Consider the following 22,157-nt stretch of genomic DNA (forward strand, 5'->3'; position numbering starts at 1 on the left):
GAGCTGGGTGGATGACTCCAGCAGATACCAGGAACAACATCTGAGATCTGTGTCCAAAAGAGCGCAGTCCTAGAAACAGCCAAGACCACCCAGGAGAATGAGAACACAGATGTTTTTCAGAGCCATTTTTGTGTATGAATATCATTTTGACTTGATCAATTGGTCTAATGTGTCCTCTGGTAAAGGAGGTACTTAAGAAAGCAGTGAAGCTCCTCTCCTCTGCATTTAGAGAATTCGGGTAGCTCTTGTCATGGTTGACACTCCAGACACTTCCAGGTCATTTCATTCAGTTAGGAAGCATTTTAAGTAAAAAAGCACTCTTCCAATGCACCCAATGGTTTCTTCAAAATATCCTTCACTCATTCAATCTGATGTGATCCCTCTGAATACTCTTAAATTGGGACAGAATTGCAGATTGAATAAATTTATCTGGTTCATTTAGCAAGAATATTAACAGTCCTGTTTTCTCAGTGCAGACTGCGCAGAACTATTAATACAGCGCTCACTCTAACTCTCAGTCCTTTTTCTTTCAACCATTAATAAATGAAAAGTTTCATGTTTTAATTTCCTTTGTTTAAACAGCTCCCTCACATGGAAATCTGATCATATTTTAGGTTACATTTATGAAAAGAGAAAAATAACATTTCAAAGGCTTCACAAAGTCTTAAGTAATAAAGTTGTTAAACATGTGCACTTTGGAGAAAAACATACATTGTCAGTCTGTGTATTTTTAATGTGATAAATTCTTAAAACTAATCAATTAATGATTAATGATAGTTTAGAGATTATTCAGTCGTCAGATCTTAAGATGAATATGATGAATAATAACATCATCAATAATAAAGCCATCATGAACAAGCTGATGAGTGCTCATCAATAGCTCAATGGCTCGTACTTATTCTTTAAACATTTACAAAGTTAAATAATTCTGTATCTGACGGCACTTCATCTATTTTGGATGTTTTTGACATCTCAGAGACTTGTGCATTATCACACTGAGTATCCGCCACTTACCCGTAGATGCAGGAGATGTCAATGACCACATCGATCATATCACAGCACAGCTCATAAGTCTGCATGTCCACTGGGCTGCTGTCTGTGGCGATGTAAATCTTGCTGACCACGTCGAACAGGAAGGCCTTCTCAATTCCTGAATTCTGAAAACAGGGCAAACAAGCCCAAGTCATTACCATTACACACGAGGGGACAGACAATGTATAAACGCCCCAACGCAGTGCTACTCTAAATGCAGTATTGCAGCACTGAAATAGGCCTTGGTCCCAGGACGGCCGCTTTAAAAGTTTTCAAGAATTAAAACAGGAGTTTGACTTCGCAAATTGAGATCACTTCCAGTACCTACAACTAAGGGACTTTTATAACAAAAAAATAAAGCACAATATTGATTCTAATAACAATGAGCTTGTAAAAATGATAATTGGAAAATATCATTCTAAAAAATACAAAATTATATCATCTCTTTACAAACATTTAATGGGGAAGAGAGGTTGGAACACTTTGGATGTGAAACAGAAATGGGAAAAAGAACTAGGAATATGTGTCTCAGAGGAGGAATGGATCAGTATCTGGAGAACTCAACAGTCAAACACTTCTTCAAGAACGTGGAGGAAACAGTGCTGGAAAAATATAATTCGATTTTTCATAACTTCTAAAATTACAGCTAAATATGTGTCCAGAGTTCAGCCTTGTTGGAGAGAATGTGGAGATATCAATGTAAATCATGCACATGTCTTTTGGTTTTGTCCTAAACTTGCATCATTCTGGGATCATGTATATTCAACAATTGTTAAGATATTGGGTTATGCAATTCCTAAAACATGTTTGGTGATGTATTTTGGATGTATTATTGGTAGTAATGCAAGAAAAAATTATAGATACTTGTTTAAAATACTATTAGCAGCCTGTAAAAAGACTATTACCAAAAAATGATGCAGATTAGAACCACCTACAACTAAAGACTCAATACAAACTGTGACTGGAATATTTTAGATGGAGATTCTGACCCATAGACTGAGGACTGAAGAAGAACAGAGTCAGGATAAATGGAAGAAATGGACAATTTTCACTTCAACGTCACACTGCTAAAAACAATTGTTAGTCAATAGGTTTATTGTAGTAAATGTATCCCAAATGTCCCCTATGTTTGTCTTGTTTTGTAATGTACATAAAATAAATAATAAAAATGAAGTTAAAAAAAAAAAAAAGAAACAGGCCTTGGTCCCTGGAAAAAAAACAACACTAATAAACAAGCTCTGATGCTTCTCCTCATACTCTGTTTGCAATGAGTTAAAGATAGTGTTTGAAAAAAAACTAAACAGGAGAGGGAGTTGTGGTGAGGCAGGAAGTGGACTGTGTTTTTACCGAGAGACAAATGCTACCAGCTGCTACAGGAAACAAAGTTTCACAAGTCAAAAGTTTGCATAAAACTAAAATGATGAGCTGTCTTCAGAGTCGGAGCATCCTTGTTCCACAAGAACTATGTAAATGTAGTGTAGGCAAAAAGTAAAGGTCAAAATAAATGAATTTACCTCTCAGAACTCTTGACATGATAGCGGGTTTATATTAGGCAGTAAACATTCCTCTAATGAAACTCAAGCAGAAAACATATTTGGAGATTGTGTAATGTAATAAAAGTTTATGCACATTATGTTTTGTTTTAATCTCATTTAAAAATTACTCAGAATTATCAGTGTCTAGAATAAACGATGATGTTATGTCAAAGATGTCAATGAGCCTGTTTATGTGTACACCAATACTCCTGTCAAAGCGAAGTTTTTCTTCGCCACTGTCACCACTCACAAGTGTTTGCTCCTGGAGATTTCTGTTGGGTTTCTGTAAATTGCCTTAGAGTCTGGTTTTGACCAACTCTATATATAAAGTGTCATGAGATAATTTTTGTTATGATTTGGTGCTATATAAAAAGAAATTTGATTTGATTTGATACTCTGATCATTACTCGATTTCTGGAGTTGTCAGATTATTGAAGTGACATATAAACACTATAATCTGATATGTTTTATCAGATAACAGCAGTAATCTGATTATAAGAAATCAGATTAACATACCTGGATTTCTCCCCAATACCCCGCTGTTTTATATATCTGTGCATGTGAAAATACCATTAAAATCGTAGAAAATAGAAGTTATGTAGACAAACGTGAGCAGAAGAAAACAGTACGTTTAAGAATAGAATAGAATAGAATAGAATAGAATAGAATAGAATACCTTTATCGTCATTATACATATGTACAACAGAATTAAGAGACAACTCTCTTGTGGTGTGTAGTGGGAAACAGTTTAAAAGAAAAAGAAGTGTAAATATATAAACAGAAAAAAAAAGCACGTCAACCAACCAAGAAATGGTGGAAATAAATAAATAAATTCTCCAAAGGAAATCCAATAATGGACTGGATCATCTAAACCAGGATGTTTTAGTTGTTTTTTTTTTGTCTAAAAATAGAACTAAGTTAACAGAGGTATGGTGTAAATTAAGAATATAAGACACATATAAGATGTTATTTTGGCCATATGTCAAACCAATTATGAATTTTTGTTTGAAGAAGTAAACTAATACCAATACCAATACAGATGTGCGTAAAATAAAAAGCTTTAGTGAGTCTTATAAACTATGGAGATGTAGTGTTTAATAGTTGTTTTGTTGAAGTTATAAGTATGTTCCGTTATGCAACTTCCCCTGCTGTTGAAGGTTTGGAATGTTAATTATTACATAGAAGCCCTTTAAATATTACTGTTAATGATACTGTTACTAAAGGCATTATGATGCTATAGATCAGGGGTGTCAAACTCATTTTAGTTCAGTTCCACATTCACCCCAATCTGATCTCCAGTGGGCCGGACCAGTAAAATAATAACAGTGAAAAAAGTACAATTATATTATGACCAGGTTTAGATCTACAAAGTTTCCTTAAAAACCTGAATAACATGAACAACTTGAATTGTCTTAAGAAAAACAAATACAATTGTTACAGTATTAATCCTCAGTTTTATCAGTTTATCATTTACACATGTGCATTACAATCGCACAAAACATTTAGTAACAGTCAGAATGTTGGTAAAATTGCATTTACTTTCCTTAAGACATTTCCGTTTGTTCATATTTGTTCAGGTTATTCATGTTTTTTGTAAATGTAAACATTTTCATGTAATTTTACTTTTTTACACCTAAAAAAACAAAGTGAGAATTTGGGGTTGTCATAATTTATAGGTTATAATGATAATATTTTACTGGTTCTGACCCACTTGAAATCTAATTGGACTGTATGTGTCTATATGTGGAACCTGAATTAAAGTGATTTTAACATCATTGTTAATATCTTCAGTGTAATTTTTGCATTTCACAAATTCATCCCGTGGGCCGGAATGGACCCTTTGGCGGGCTGGATTTGGCCCCCGGGCCGCATGTTTGACACCTGTGATATAGATCAAATGACTGAATGAGATCAATATTGGAAACATTTGATGTGATCTACTGTAAGTCAACAAAAAACATGACATCCATAGCCCTATTTGTTTCTAGGGGACAGGTCTACTAAGCAGTGCAAGTCAGAATGAGGTCACAATCGAGAAGAAGCACCAATGGGAGGTCCAGTTCTGTAGGTGATCTACTACCAATGCACAAATCATGAACATGGGCACAGTCAGTTCATTTCCATAGTGACCAACCCAATCTACCAAGAGAAGTACAAAATTAAGCACAGACATACCTAATGAGAGCGTGAGTACTCCAATGACAACACAGATGTTCGTAGCGGCTCGTAATCAGAGGAGCATAATATAAGGATGGGTTTGACGCATGTGTTTCTCTCAGGTATCAGCGTGAAACAAATCAAGGGAAGGCAGAGAAAGGAGAAGTTTTCTTCAGATGAACTGGGGGTGGAAGTTCGGGAGTGCTGCAGTTACAACACCAAAAACTGAAATAAATAAGCCTCCCATAAAAAAAGAGATTTGGAGGAGCATTCTCCACAGAAGAAGGACCTTTGAAGGCACATCAAAGGGAAGAAGATGGGTGGTAGTCCTGTGGAGGAAATGCTCCTAACTAAACTACAGCGTAACAGGGTTGGGAATCTTAGTTGTAAGGCCGATACGAAACGCATCTCGATACAGCATCTCAGATCCGATATATTAACCCTTTCATGCATGAATTTTGAGAACCTTAGTCAAGATTTTTTTTCTTGAGTGTTTTTATTCCTCCTTAGGCGTGAAAAGAACAATGTGATTGAATTATTTTTTCTGTGGAATTAGAAAAATATTCATGTTTTTAATTTTTGAAGTAAAGAAGCATGTGTTTAAAACCCAATATCAGAAAGTGATATGAAAACAATGAAATAAAAACATTTTTAATGCAGATAATCTGATGTCTTCTCACATTTTAACATATTCTAATGCAATTAAAAACTCACTTCATGGAGATAATATGCAAAAAAAAACAACTTTTTGTCTAACAAATAATTGTTTTACACTCAAACATGTTAGTGCAGATCAGGTTTATCAAGAACAGCACAGTTACAGTAATTGTATGAATGTCAGTGTATTATGGGATGGTGCATAAGCATCACTGTGTTGGTTGATATGGAACTAAAACAACAAAACCCATTAATATGCAAGAGAACAGCTGGAGAAGAACTGTCCACTGGAGTGACCTATGCATGAAAGGGTTAAAGATACATGTGTGGCATCTCCAGTATTGGGAATAACGGCATTAAAAATAGCGATGTTACTAACGCCATTATTGTTTTCCAGTAACAGGTAATCTAATGAATAATTATTTGAAACGTTACAACGCCGTTACCATTACCAGCAGTGAAATGTGGTGCGTTACTTTGCACTGATATCTGTAACAGCTGTTATCCATCCTGGCTCGCTCAGCCAGGCACGAGAGGTGTGACGTTCGCGGACGAGTCGAGTCTTTAGAACGGCTCTTTTCAGTGAACGATAAGAACCATTTCGTTGCGAGCCATTCGTTCACGAGTCGTTCTTATATTCAGATTACCCACACTGCCTTCATGCTTCACCTGTGTGTCCATGAGTCTGAGTTGTCCACGCTGCCTTCACCTGAACGACTGATGACATCTACGAGTTCGAGTTGTCCCACCACACCCCATTCACTTGAACTACGCTGCTACGTGCTCAGCTAATTTAGGGGAGGAGTTATCAGTGAGTCCGACTGAGTGGACTGAAGACATTTACTGCGGTATCAGGGAGGAGCAGATATTAACGACTGGAAAAAGGAGATGAGGGATTAACTGGAGGAGCATCTTCTTCCTATAAATGCAGATATGCACTTATGTGGTGGAAAAGCCAGGCTCTGGTCAGTCACTCGTAGCTTCTCTACCGGTGCACTCGTATCGGTACGTATCGAATAACACTGGTCAACAACAAATTTATTGTTTAAGTTTTTTGAGCTGATTTAGGATCATTTTGGTGTGCTGAATCCAAAAATCACATTAATTTTGCTCAGTCAGGTCAACTATCTGAACTATGCTACATATTGGCTTTTTAACATTTTTGCTTACATTTATGGGCATTTTCACATCATATGATACAAAATTCTTTCATATTTCTTGCAATAAACGAGTTCTGAAGATTTTACTTTTGCCAATTTATGATTAAGGGTTTTTTTAATATTACAGGTGAATGAAATGGCTTCGACTAGAAGATCTTGCAAAAATAAGCCTGACGTATTCTGCTACATCTGCGGTGAATACACCAGTGTACCTAACAGGAATCAAGTCACAAGTTTCATAAAGTGTGCTTACCAATCTTACTTTGGTATTAAACTTGGTGACCAAGATAAAGTTTGGGCGCCACACATGGTATGCAAGTCATGCATCAAATTTATCAAAATCAAATTAGCAAAAAAACCTGACCTGATTGAGAAAAACATGTCATTTTTGGATTTAGCGGTGCAAAATGGTCCTAATTCAGCTGAAAAAACCTAGACAACTTGCAAAAAACATTTTTTTGTAACCCAGTGTAATCGTCCCATTCCTTCAGTGAAAGTAACCAGTAAGTCTGACAGGTAAATACTTTACCCATGCATAAAAGGAAATGTATGCATGGATCCACATAATGTATTCACTGGACGGATATAACTATATTTTTATCAAGGTAAGCGTCAACTGACTATACATGATTCAGAACAGGCACTGACCCTGACCTTTGAGCCAATACATTCAGCTGCATCTGAGGTTGAGCAACAAGTCCTGGCTGACATTGATTTATCGACTACTGGAGAAGCACACCATGCAAATGACAGTTTCAAAGTTAGTCAGTGAGTTTGGGTCTTTTCTATATCAGGGGAGACCCAGGTGTTTGTGACAGACAGACTCTCAGAGCCATGTCAGACTGGCCTTCTCACTTAGTTTAGGTTTGATTGAAAATGATACTTTTGTCTACTTTGAATTTGCCGTGTACAATTTGGACAGTTATGGTCCTGCCATCTTTTCAGCCTCATTTAGGTGAACTACTCAGGTTTAATCTTCCCAAATGAGAGTCAGATTTTGTAGCAGGTACAGAGCAAACTTTAACTCTGAATTCCACTACATATACCTTCTTTTCCGGGACAAGCTTGCCTCAATTTATTCTGATACCTGGTATTGGAAATGTTTTATAAGCTAATAAATCAAACTGTCAACGAGAAATTGTGTGTTAACCATGGTGGATAATTTTACAGTCAATAAGCATTAAGGGGAGGACCTCATGTAAACCTTAAAGGAGTGATATTTTCCTTTAAAAAAACAAACAAAATGGAATTATGCATTTTAAAACATTTTTTATTTTCATTTTTCATTCTTACTTTATTCCTGTTGCTTCTATTATGGATTGATTGCACTGCATATTGAGCTTATAACTACTTGAATTCTTTTATCCTTGGCTCTGAAAATGGAGGAAGGTTTTTACCGAATGCAATTACTCTCATATTTTTAAAGGAGTGATATTTTGCTTTTTTTTTTTTTTTTTTTTTTTTACATGGAATTATGCATTTTAAAACATTTCCCTGTGGTCTACATAAACTGTAAATGCTACTATTGGGTCTAAATTCTTCATTAATTCAACTCCACAGGTCCATCTTCAACTCTATTTCTGAGTAATGACACCAGAAAGGTCGTTTTCAGCGCTGGCCCTTTAAATGCACATGAGCCACTTCAGGCCCCGCCCCCTCCAGGTTGTTGGCTGTACTGCTCTGTCCTGTTCAACCAACAACTGAACATTTTAGGTAATCTGCTCAAAGTTTGGACATATTTTCAGTATGGACTACAACTGCTGCTGCTGATAAACAATTATGGCGTTCTTGGAGAAATGTTCGTCGGAAGTCTTGACCTTATATGCGCAAATGTCGTGACGCAACTAGTTATAGACGTAACAAATTAAGAAGGAATTAAAACAGGTTGTAGAAATCCACTCAATTTTCCCCAAAATGAAAATAAAGATAGCTTTGCAGCACCTGGAGGGTTCAAATTCAAACTTTTGGAACTATTAGTGTCCAAACACACAAATAAATGAACCAGACTAATAAAAGTGGGTTTAGCAAATATGACCCCTTTAAGTTACTGTTAGTGTCATTTAGTGCTAGCACAACATGAAGCCTTACTGACATCTGTGACAAAATACATGTCCAACACCGGAGATGACCTCACTTCAGATCCACCAGTTGATAGAGCTGGTCTTTCATGATCTATAACCACAGAATATAGATTGGAACAGAGCCTGTAACACCATTCTGTCACAAAAAAACAGACTACAGTGTGGGATGTTTGGCTTTCCAAGATGATGCAATAAAGAGCTCATTCATTCATTCATTCATTCAAGAGCTGAATATTTACAATTTACAGACACCATAAGACCTGTTGTTTCACTGTATCCAAAAACACCCATCCTTTTGGAGAAATGTGTAGAAACTTCATGAACTTGGGTCAACTTTGAGGAAAGACGTATTTTATATTGCATATTCATCCAAGAAACATTTTACTTTTTATTAGCACTTCTAAAAAAGCACAACATCTCATTTAGTGTAACCCCAGAGGAACTTCACATAGTTAAATACCGTTTAGTTTGAAGTGAAGGGCAACTAAACACGGAGAGAATACATTTTAAATAATTGTCTCCTGTATTTTCATAAAACACACATATTATTCCTAATATTCAAGCATCCTCTAGCTGAGTAGTTTTTAAGCGTTATATTGCTTTGCTGCAATAATGTGATTCTAATTTATTCCAGGGAGACAAGTGAGGCTCCAAACCATAAATACCAGCCACTCTCTGGGGACTTTGCTACTTCATTGCTACAATGTGAACACATTTAAATAAAATGGCATCTGAAAAATGTCAGCAAATTACACAATGATAATTAAGCATTTTATTATTATTAAAATTCTTACATTTAACCTATAGTTTCATTTATCACACTAAGCTGAGGAACATTTCCCAGCAACTGGACAGACAGAAACACGGGTTACTGGATTTTTCAGTCGATGACCTTCAGTATGTTAGTGATAACAAAAACAAGCAACAGATAACAAGGCGACAGAGAAGCTGAACAGGTGATTAGTGGGGGAAAAATGGGCAGCAAATGATGGAAAAGATAAATAATATATAGAAATACATCTAGCAAAATCAAGAAAAAAATGAAGAGATTCAAGATTCCTTTTATTGTCAGTGTATACACAGAGCATACACTAGGAAATTCTGATGCGCGTGTAAAAGACGGAACTTCTCAAGTAAAAAAAGCGAAATACACAAAGCAAAAAAAAAATTGTAAATAGTAAAAAGCGGTAAAAACAGTATAAAAAAAGACACACACACTCTTCCCCTCTCCCATTTTGTCAAGTCACACACATACACAGTTAAAGTGAAGACAGTCGTCTTCTGTGAGGTAAATAAAGTAGTTATTGCACAGTTTTAGATTTTCATTTTCATTTAAACACATCTGTTGAAAATGGGTGTCAGCTACTGGAATAACATCAGACCGACCGGTTATAGCTGTGAATATTTCATCATTTCTTATTTACTGACAAAAATAAAACCAAACTGCATGCATATATTTAAAGTTTATGTATGCAAGTTTTAATTTAGCAGTGACATTGCAACCTCTCACCTCTCCTCTCCCGCTAAAATGCCAAAGTCCCATTTTATACCCGTGGCGTGTTTAGTCTATTTTGGTCTTTTTAGTTTATTGGGTATTAACGCTGCTCCATACTCAAACATGGTGAGTGACAATAATGTATGTTAATACTGTATATTAATATGAAATACTATTTTAATTTTGATAGTTGAATTCTTAAGTTCAATCATATATTCGTCAGTATTAGTTAGGATTCCTTTGTGTCACTAGATTTCTTTGTTTCACTGAAAGGATAGGTCACATCTTGGTCAACATACTAAACTGACAGATTTATGATCACAGGACTTAGGTTTTACCTTAGGCACTTTTTTAACCCTTTCATGCATAGTGGTCAGTAGAGTGGACAGCTATTCAAAAGCTGTTCTCCTGTATATTTAGGGGTTTTGACATTTTAGTTCCCAACACAGTGGGACGCTTGTACATGATCTCATACACTGTCACCTATTGGCCAGTCATGGGAAGTGCTTTTTTTTTTTTTTTTTTTTTTTAACCCTTTCATGCATGAATTATGAGAACCTTAATCAAGATTTTTTTCCGGAGTGTTTTTATTTCTCTTTAAGCATGAAAAAAAACAAAACAAAAAAAAAACAAAAAAAAAAAACAATGCGATAGATTTTTTTTATGAATCTATTTAATCAAGGAGTTACAAAAATGTCCACTCAGCTGGACACCATGCGTTTAATTTTAGAAGCAAAGAAACATGCATTTACTGACATACTGCGTGAAAACTATGAAATAAAAACATTTTTAATGCTGCTAATATGATGTTTTCTCACATTTTAATATACACTCAAAAAAATAATTAAGCCAAAAATGTTGACTTTATGTATTTCAATGACATGTAAATTTTCCATGTAATTTTATTACATAAGTTTAATGTGAAGAGTTGCATTTAATACAATGTTTTCTCTATCATATTGAGTCAATATGAATAAATTAAATACTTTCAGTCCGATTTGCTTTAGTTAATGCAAATTTTTACATAAACTGTGTTTGACTGTGACGCTCAGTGTGATCTAGTTAATAAAGTTTACTTTATTTGTTTAGATTCACTTTATACTAAGCATATTCACATTATGTTTGACTTTTTCGGATAAATAAACTTTAAATTTCATATATTTCTGTTACATTTTACTTTAAAATATTACTTCATGTTTATTAGAGCCAAGAATAATTTTTTTGAGTGTACCTGCATGGAGATAATATGCAAAAAAACAAATAACTTTTTGTTTAGAAAAAAAAACCCAAACTGTTTATTACAGTCTAGTAACAATTAGCATTTTTTTTACACTCAAACATGTTAGTGTAGATCAGGTTTATCTAGAACAGCAAAGTTACAGAAATGGTCTGAATTGCAGCGTATGGGATGAAGCACAAAACAACAAATCCATAAATATCCAAGAAAACACCTTTGATCAGCTGTCCACTGTAGTGACCACTGTGCATGAAAGGGTTAAACTCATAACCAAGATGGCTGACAGGAAGTCAGAAATGCTGAACATCCCAGGAATATCTTGTAAATCCTTCTATATCAGGACACCCCTGTAGGCAGAAAAATATGCTTGCATCCTGTAACATCTAAGGATTAATATCAGTGTTAAAAATTCCAGATATTTATTTCATATGGGAAGAAATTTGCAATTAAAACTAAATTGACGCCATGCATCACTGGCTGTATTTCATCTTCAATTCATACCATTAGTGTAACTTTACTGTTAATCGACTGAGCTGCAGTAACATGTTTTAGTGTTAATCAATTGCTAATTGTTCTTCAAGTGTAATTAACAGTTGTTTTTGTTTTTTTTGTTTGCATAATATCTCCATTAAGTGAGTATTAGAATATGTTAAAATCTGAGAAAACATCTGATTGGGAGCATTACAAATGTTTAATTGCATAGTCTTCCCAATGTATATCATTTTCTGTTGTTGTTAAATACACATTTCTTTGCTTCAAAAGTTCAAAGTATGATGGATTTTTGGAATGCCATGAAAAATAGGTTCATAAATAAAATATTAAAATAGCAATTGTATTGTTTTTACATGCCTAAAAGGAATAAAAACACTCCGGAAAAAAGTGTCGACTAAGGTTCTCATAATTCATGCATGAAGGTTAAATACACATGTCCACATACGATTGTAAATCACAGGAGATATGAGGTAAACACACTGTCAATATGGGGTTTTACATAGAGTTGAGGTATCACATCTGCTTGACTTTAGAGTCAGATGACACCAGTCCATTTTCTGTGATCCAACCCACCTAGCAGAAGGGGGTCAGCCCATAGTTTGAAGATCAGTTTACAAGGATTATAAAAGTGATGTGCATTGGAATGTCTGGATCCATTTCCTGCTTGGTGTGGATCCTCAGCGCTGAGTCATACTTTGTACTTTGTTTGTGGTCAGATAAGCCAAATTATTCATTCATTCATTTATTTTCTGAGCCTGCTTTATCCTCACTAGGGTCACGGGGGTCACCTGGAGCCTATTCCAGCTACATAGGGGTGAAGGCGGGGTACACCCTGGACATTTCACCAGTTCATCGCAGGGCTGACATATAGAGACAAACAATCACTCTCACATTCACACCTATGGGCAATTTATACTCAGTGCCAATGAAAACGCAACACTTGAATGTGTTTTATTGTTCCTGAGCTGCATCAATATGTTTAAGTTTCACCTGTATAAGATAATCCCAGACAATTTCTTAACAACATCAGATGGGTTGAGCTATTGTCACACTTGAATGAACTTGTCTGCATTCATAAGACTTGTTTTTCTCATCGCTCAGCAATGAACTGCTCAACTTAAGGAATTGTGGTCAGTTAAGGAGTGGTCATGTTCTGTATATAAAGATAAACTGAAAAGCATGAAAATCATTTGCAGTAACTCAGCGATGCCTAGACTGACATGTGACCACAGATGCCATGCTATGGGGCTCCTGGAGGCCGGAATCTCTGCTCGGCAGGTGGCGCGCCGTTTTGGATGCAATGTGTCCACCATAGTCAGGATGCAACAGAGGCATGAAGAAACTGGCTCAACTGCAGACAGACCTCGCCCTGGACGAGCACGTGTGACCACGCCACAGCAGGATCGCTACATTGAGCTTCAGCACCTCCGGGACCGCTTTGTGACTTTTGGTTTTGGGGGTCCTTGAGTTTGTTTCTTTATCCTTATTTTTTGTCAACAAATTTGGATGTGATTTTTTATTTTTACTGTATCGAAACGGCCTATGATTAATTCCAAAGAGCTTAGGGCTGCTCGATTATAGAAAAAAAAAAATAATCACGATTATTTTAGCAATAATTGAAATCACGATTATTAAAAGCGATTATTTGTTAACCTTAAAGTTGCTTATTTTTTTCTTGCAAAACAATCTAAGATATACTCTTTAAATATAAATAAAGCTTTTAACCATTAAAACAAAGTATGTTCACTTTTGTACGAAACAAAAAAATCTTTGAATGCAAATAAGTGTACTGTAAATTCAAGTATGTTTCCTTTTGTAAACAAATAGTGCACTGGAATTAAACTGCTCTAGACTTGCCATAGAACTGGAGCAATAAAAAAAAAAAAAACTCATGTAAAGTGCAAATTATAAATTCAAGTATGTTCAGTGTAGTATGAAACATAGTAAATTCAGTGGCGTGCCCTGAGGTTTCAGTTAGGTTAATCCGGGAGTTGCAGCGTAAAGAGATTCGGAGACTGAAGACTGCATTGTGGATGAAGTTGTAGACGGAGTTTTTTTTTTATGTGTTTTACTTTTTCATAAGATTATGATAAAGGTCGCGGTGGTTAAACTTTAGATGGTTAAAACGTTTTGCTGTGTTACCGGTCGGTGCGGGCACAACTACGAAACACTTTTTGCACGTAATGGGTTTTTGCTCTTCATCAAACCCAAAGTGATTCCATACAATTGTATTTGACTTGCCTTTTTTGTTTACCAAGCACTTCTGCTCTGATTCTCCTGCTATTTTTCCAGACCGCTAGGTACAACTTTCCTCTTGGGGTGGACCTGCCGGCTAGCAGGCAGCAGTAGCTTAGAGGGGGGCGGGGCAGAGCAGCTCATGGTAGCTTGAGTGCGCGTGAATTAAAACAACTCAAAATTAATAATCGTTTTTTCTCGATTACATAATTTTTGTAATTGTTGCGTGTAATAATCGAAATCGTAATCGAATTTCGATTAACTGCACAGCCCTAAAAGAGCTTATGGAATAAAAATCCTCATCGATTTAAAAAAATATAAGAATCTTCAAGTGTTGCGTTTTCATTGGCACGGAGTATAGATTAACCAATTAACCTATCAGTGCATGTCTTTGGATGGTGGAAGGAAGCTGGCGTACCCAAAGAGAACCCACGCAGACATGGGGAGAACATGCAAACTCCATACAGAAAGGTCCCACCCCCGTCGACTGGTGTTGGAATCGAACCCAGGACCTTCTTGCTGTGAGGCACGAGTGCTAACCACTGCACCACCATGTCGCCCAGATAAGCCAAATTAAATTTATAAAAATGAGACCTAAAAGAATCCGGACTTTTTCTTGGAGCTTCCAACAAAAGAACACGTTAACAAATAGAAGGAGCCATAACATAGAAAAAAAAAGAAGAAAGTCAGCTCTTAGAAACCGTGCTGAAACATGGTAGAGTGTGGAGTGCTCAGGTCTCAGTGGTGCTGGAGTACTCAGTGTCTCTTCAGAGGACTTGATAATGAGAGATTTCTGCGTGGTAGCCTCTGGAACAGTGTGTGAGGTTGTTTCTGTCAGCAGTATAGAAACGCTTTATGCATCATTTATTCATGGCATGTTGTTATTGTGCTCTGTTCACTATCTATGATCTGAACTTATGCCTTTAGAACCCAGCAGTGGCGTTGAACTTATAAATAATTCTGGATCTGGTTGGGTCACTCAAGTTGGAGATAATTTCATGTATAAGACACATATGCAAATTTACCGCTGCAAGGCAAGTGCAAATTTGCACACGAGTCCTCGGACACTCCAGAGGCAAAAAATCTAAATAAATAAACATATAAGCTCAAAAGTAAATATGTGTGTACATCTGAATTAGACTTCAGCAGTGGGGAGTGTACAGAACAACATATATCCAGTAGGAAAAAAAAAGAGTCAGCAACCACTAAACAGATTTATGGCAGAATATTGAAGAGCCATCTCCCCAGGTCAAGACTCTACAGCCTGAAACATTAGGAACACACCTTTGATGTACACAAAATGTACACAAAAAGCCACATTCTCCTTCCCTCTTCTGTACGTATGATAAGTCCCCTCATTCCTAGGGGTGTAAGAAAATATCGGCTCTACAATATATCGCAATATTTCATTTCACGATACTGTAGCAATATTAAAAATGACTATCGATATTTTTAGGTATTTATTCAAATGCAGATATGGTGGAGGTTCATTTTTGTTTTTTGTTTTTCTTTATTGTTTATATTTTACGTATTATTATTTAACACTGTTTTATTAAATAATGGTTATTTGAAGCATCCTAAATGCACTTTTTACTGTCTGACAGGCAGATGGTAGTTCCTTTGGAAACTAGGAGAATTAGAAACATTTTGTGATATAGCTTTAGATCTGGTTGTGATCAAATAAAAATGTGTTTAGTATTTGTGCATATTTCTGGTGTAATTCAATTCTTCAAGGAAATAATCATTTTGAAAAAGAAACAAACAAAAAATTGCCTTTTTAACAGTATCATGATATATCGTGATATATCGTATTGTGATCCTAGTATTGTGATTTGTATCGTATCGCCAGATTCTTGCCAATACACAGCCCTACTCATTACATGAAACTAAAAACGCTGAGCTGCAGCTGCACACTGAAAGGTTTGACAAAGTCATACTTTTTATCTTATGTGCTGTTTTCTTCTATAAAGATCTGGTCACCTTAAGACCATGGTGTGCTTCCTCAAGTGTACGACACAACAAAAGAATACTGTCTCCTTGACACTATTTTGCAAAGAGGCTGCATCCTTTGAAAATGAACATTCCTGCAGTGAAAATGAACACCTGAATCAAACATAATTTTCATTCATTCATTATCTGAACCCGCTTTATCCTCACTAGGATCACGGGGGTCGCTTGGAGCCTATCCCAGCTACATAGGGGCGAAGGCGGGGTACACCCTGGACCAGTCGCCAGTTCATCGCAGGGCTGAACATATAGAGACAAACAATCACTCTCACATTCACACCTATGGGCAATTTAGATTAACTGATTAACCTATTAGCGCATGTCATTGGATGGTGGGAGGAAGCCGGAGTATCCGGAGAGAACCCACGCAGACACGGGGAGAACATGCAAACTCCACACAGAAAGGTCCCACCCCCAGTCAACTGGTGTTGGAATCGAACCCAGGACCTTCTTGCTGTGAGGCACGAGTGCTAACCACTGCACCACCGTGTCGCCCAAACATAATATGTATAGTATATAATATCATATCACTATTTGCATAAAAAAGGAAATAATTAAAATCACAATCATTGAAATAAATATCTAAATGAAAAGATAAATATGGACAATTTTCAGGCTAATATCAGTGATTAACTAGTAGTCCCCATTGAAAACCCTCTGGCTGTAATGGAAAAAACAGCAATGGTCTCCCCTGAAAGGTGCCTCCTTTACTTATCATAGACGATCCTGACCTCACCAATCATGGTCTGACATTTGATGGCGGTGGAGTGGGCACAGACACTTTCTGTCTGGTGCAGAAAGCATTTTAATTCCCTTAACCACTCCACAGGCACTCTGATCAATCAATGGCTCCTCCAAGTAATACTCCAACTTCAAGTTTCAAAGCTGGACTGGTCTATTGAGCTGCTTCAAGAAGTTTGACTTATCTACTGTCTCCAAGAAGTGGAGAGGGATAAGTCTGGTCTTTATGTTGGATTTTGTGTTTCACCAGACTGTTCCATTTTTGCTCGTCATCATATTCTTTCATCATTTCTTCGGCTTTCTGCAGTGCCTTTGTTTGGTTGAATGCCTTGCCCTTGTAACAGGGGTTGAGGAAAATTGCCAAGACCAGACATTTAATGTTCTCTGTCTTGGAGAATCACCTCACTAGACTGTCTTCCCCAAAGTTTTTAAGCCTGCTGAAGACGGACCTTCTTGTTATAGCATCAGTTTAAGAACAGACACAAGGGGCAGAAGGATGCATTTCAAGGATCACTTCCTCAAATACTTTCAGTGTCTCAATGAGGTCTGATGCAATATCCCAGGGGTGTCAAACTTATTTTAGTTCAGGGGCCACATTCACCCCAATATGATCTCAAGTGGGCCGGACCAGTAAAATAATAACTGAAAAAAGTAAAATTACATTATGATAATCTTTACATCTACAACGTTTCCTCAAAAATCTTAATAACACGAACAACTTGAAAGGTCTTGAGAATAACAAGTGCAATTTTAACAATATTATGCCTCAGTTTATCAGTTTATCATTTACACATGTGCGTTACAACTTACATTACAATCACACAAAACATATACTACCAGGTAAAATATTGGTAAAATTGCATTTACTTCTCTTAAGACATTTCAGGTTGTTCATATTTGTTCAAGTTATTCACATTTTTTGTAAAAGGATCGTTTGTTAATGTAAACATTTTCATATAATTTTACTTTTTTTTCTCACTAAAACAAAGATAAAAAATCTGCAGTTGTCATTATTTATAGGTTATTCTGATACTATTTTACTGATCTGACCCAACTGAGATCTGTAGGTAGAACCTGAATTAAAATGATTCTTCCACCTTCGATTGTTAATATCTTCAGTGTAATTTTTGCATTTCACTAATTAATCCTATGGGCCGGATTGGACCCTTTGGCGGGCCAGATTTGGCCCCTGGGCCGCATGTTTGACACCTGTGCAATATCCCAAATGTAGCACAGACAGCTGATATTTCCATGGTTGATGACATACACATTTAGTGCACGCTGCTGCTTGTTCATCCTCTGCCATTGGAGGATGGTTTACTTCCACCACATCGAGAGAAGCCAGTTGAGGTGGTTGGGGCATCTGGTCAAGATGCCTCCTGGACGCCTCCCTGGTGGGGTGTTCCAGGCATGTCCATATGAAAGAAGACCATAGGGCAGGCCAAGGACACGCTGGAAGGGTTACATCTGTCAACTGGCCTGGGAACGCCTCAGAATTCCTTCAGAAGAACGAGAGGAGGTGCCCAGTAAGAAGGAAGTCTGGGCTTCTCTAATTAAGCTGCTGCCCCTGTGACCTCAACCCGGATAAGAGGGAGGGATGGATGGATGGATGGATGGATGGATGGATGGATGGATGGATGGATGGTTATGCGAGGCCCCCATCAAGAGGCCAAGCTCTTGCTGAACTGCTCTGAGCTTTTATTTAAGAGCTGCAACCGATTAATCGACTCAAAATGATCCAAAAAAATAATTCAACCACAATTCTCCTGAATCAAAGCTTTGTTTCCTTCATTTCTCTGCTGTTAAACATTGGTTCCACTGTTGTGTTTCACACGGACGCTTATTGTGACGCACAAATAAGCTTCAATTCAGGAAAACTGCAATAGAATATTTCCCTTCAATCAATTCTAGTCGATTAATCGAATCGTGAATTTTTGCATTCGCTTCAAGCACCTAATCGATTAATCGGTTGCAGTTCTACTTTGTTTAAAGAGAACTGACCAAAGCGAACTGCACAGCTTCTTAAGGTTGAAATAATGTCAACAAATCTCTGACTGGAAAGGTCAGGCTTTATTTCAAGTTCAGTTAAAAGTTCAGTTAGCCTCATATTTGTACCCATGTTAGCTCCACCATCTTGTATGTGCTGCACTGCATGTGATTCATTCATAGCTTTGACATTTAACACAATCTGTTGACTGTTCCAGTCCCTTCAGGTTCATGTGTTGTGAGGCTCATCAGTCCGTGCGCTTACATGACAACTTTTATTCCTGGTTTAATCTGAATAAATGTTAGATCCTATTTCAGATGCCCATGTAAACACCTGTGGCCTGTGTTTGTGAGTTTTTCTGGCCATCCAGTGTTTTTCTTTTCAATGCATCAGAATAGGTTTCTGCATAAGGTGAGTCCACAAGTTGGTGGTATTTCTTTTTGTTTTGGTCACTGATGATCCCATACATTCATGTTTATTGTAGACTTCATTGTATTTTGTCTTTTTGAACAAAGTAGTACACAAAGGTACAGTTCATACAAGCACTGCAGTTCATTCAGCTGAAATCTGAAGATGACTTAAGTTACAGTTAAGCCATAAAGAAAAATAATGATTATGTGTTTATTACAAAGTAGGATGTTTAAATTTCATTAAGTTACAAATGAAATAGATGTTATCACAAAAGCTTTCTAGTAGATTAGGCTTGTTTTGAGGAAAAAAGTGCAGTCACTGTATAACGTATACACAAACTCAACAGCATCACAAGTTGCGATTACAATCTTGATTTTGTCTGAGTTCAACAGTCCCACTGTCCCACTAGTATTTGTAACTTCTTGTTGTCAAATGGTAACAAACATCATGGAATGTGTGGATTGGATGTTTGGGATTTGTGTGTGTGTGTGTGTGTTTGTGTGTTTTCTACAGCATGTTAGGCTGTTTTCTGTTGCTTCTAAAGAGTCTGTTGAATGCTTCTGATAAGGAGGGTCCTTAAGTGTGAGTTATGCTGTAGTGTGAGCTGAATCCTAATTTCTTTTCCTCACAGTTTCTCATAGGTTACCATGCATAAGGAAGTGATGCTTTATATTCAAGATTTTATTTTAGTGGAGAGAAATAAATTAAACATGCTTGAGATACAATATAAATACCACTTGTCAGCCTCACTGAATATAAGCGTATAAGGACTGCAGGTCAGAACACTGCTTCATGGGCTCTCAGTTTAGATTATTATCAAGAGAAAATCCTGTGTAAACAAGTTTTTAGCAAAAGTGGCCACAAATGATCAAAAATGAACACTTGTTGGACATCTAGCTTGGCTCACTTTTACACTCAGTGGCTTGAAAAGCTGGTTGACCATGCCTACTACCAAAACAGACTTATCTTGAGTGCTTTTTGGCATTAATAACAGTAAACAGTGAGCAAACACCTTATGACGCTCATAACAACATCAATGTAAAAAGCTGCGGTTCACCCCAGGTAACAGGTGGAGGGAGCACAGCCATCAGCGGCGATCAAAGTCATGTCTGGACAAAGTAGATAGTTTTTAGAACATCCTACTGCCTCAGATTAATTGGCTGAATCTATTACCGTACTTTCCGGGCTATAAGCTGCACCTGACTTTAAGTCGCACCTGACTATAAGCCAGGTGTCCACAATGTAACAGGAAATATTTACACAGAAAGATGGTAAACAGAAAGATTACTTAACCCCTTCATGCATAGTAGTCACTACAGTGGACAGCTATTCTACAGTTGTTCTCATATATTCATGGATTTTGTTGTTTAGTTCCATATCAGCCGACACAGTGGACACTTATGCATCATCCCATACACAGCAATTCATACCATTACTGTAACTTTGCTGTTCTTGATAAACCTGATCTAGAGTAACATGTTTAGGTGTACATCAAGTGCTTGTTATTGTTATAAGTCTGTAATTAACAGTTTTTTGTTTGTTTTTTTTTAAGTTGTCATTTTTTGGATTTTTTTGCATATTATCTCCATGAAGTGAGTAATGACTGGTATTAGCATGTTAAAATGTGAGAAAACATAAGATTAGTAGCATTAAAAATGTCTGGTAAAGGTTCATACTGTCTTCCCCATACAATTATTATAGGTAATTCATTTATCAGACAAACTAGTAAAGCAAGTAAACAAACAACTACCCCTGTCTGAGAAATGAATTACCTACATTAAGCAATAAAAAAAAAATTATTTTGTAGTTTTCACACAATATATCAGTAAATACATGTTTCTTTGCTTCGAAAATTAAACACATGGTGTCCAACTGAGTGGACATTTTTGCAGCTCCCTGAAAAATAGGTTCATAAGAAAATTTTCTTTAGACATGTTTTTTCCATGCCTAAAGAGGAATAAAAACACTCAGGAAAAAAATCTTGATTAAGGGTCTCATAATTCATGCATGAAAGGGTTAAATATTTATTTCCATACCTTAACTGCTTTTTTCCAAACAGTGCCTGGAACACGGCAGTAAAACGGCATTAACACGGCTGGTACAAAAACCCAGAAAAGTCATTGATCTGTGTCTTCATCTTCCTTCTGTGCATTGAAACCACTGCAGTCGTCTTTAGTGTCAGAGTTGAACAGCCTCAGAAAGGCTTCGTCACACACCTTCTCAGTCTGTCCTCCGTTGTCTCTCTCAATGGCACTTACGTGCAGCAGCTCTGTTTCCTTCTTGGACAGACACATGGATTGCTTTTAACTTAAAAGCTGCATCGTACGCATTTCTCCGTGTGTTTTCCATGATGAGGGTTTGTGCATGACACGCAAAATGATTGTTAAAAGTTAAGCTTCAAACTTCTCCTCTTCACGTCACCTCTTCCACCTGTCTGTCTCACTTTGCGTTTCCTGCTAGAGCGCCCCCTGGAGGCCGTTAGCCTGTATAAATCTATACTCGAGTTGCATCGCTGTATAAGCTGCAGGGCTCAAAACGAGAAAAAAGTAGCAGCTTATAGTCCGGAAAGTACGGTAATCTGATTGTGATTTACTCATTAGTACTTATGTTATGACCCTGAGTCATAATTTGTCTATTTATATGTATATGTGTTTATGTTTTCTGTTTAGAGTGTGTGTTCTCCCCCGTCCTGTAGGTGTGCTGTGCCCCTTTTGTGTCTGTTTGTTGCAGGAAGCGGATTGGTGGAAGGTGATTGCCTGGCCCCTTTAAAAATGGCCCTGGAGCTTCCATCCATGCTCGCTCTTGCCTCCTGCCAGCTCTCAACCCTGTGTTCGTGTGTGTGTGACCGTCAGTCTTCGTGTGCTCCTGCAAAATTTGATTGTATCTAGTTGTAAATAGTTTTTGTAGATTGAACCTTTTTCTGGTAGGGG

At 36.9% G+C, this 22,157-nt stretch overlaps 1 protein-coding gene across 1 annotated transcript in view; it reads right to left on the bottom strand.

Annotated features, from left to right (window-relative positions):
- Positions 1 to 22,157, bottom strand: part of rragd (ras-related GTP binding D) — a 122,134-nt gene that overhangs the window by 68,161 nt on the left and 31,816 nt on the right. The window contains exon 5 of the mRNA XM_030125880.1: positions 1,015 to 1,157. Coding sequence (XP_029981740.1) covers positions 1,015 to 1,157 — 143 coding nt within the window. The remainder of the gene's footprint in view (positions 1 to 1,014; positions 1,158 to 22,157) is intronic.

The sequence above is a fragment of the Sphaeramia orbicularis genome, chromosome 22 (genome assembly GCF_902148855.1).
Source record: "Sphaeramia orbicularis chromosome 22, fSphaOr1.1, whole genome shotgun sequence".
Lineage (NCBI taxonomy): Eukaryota > Metazoa > Chordata > Actinopteri > Kurtiformes > Apogonidae > Sphaeramia > Sphaeramia orbicularis.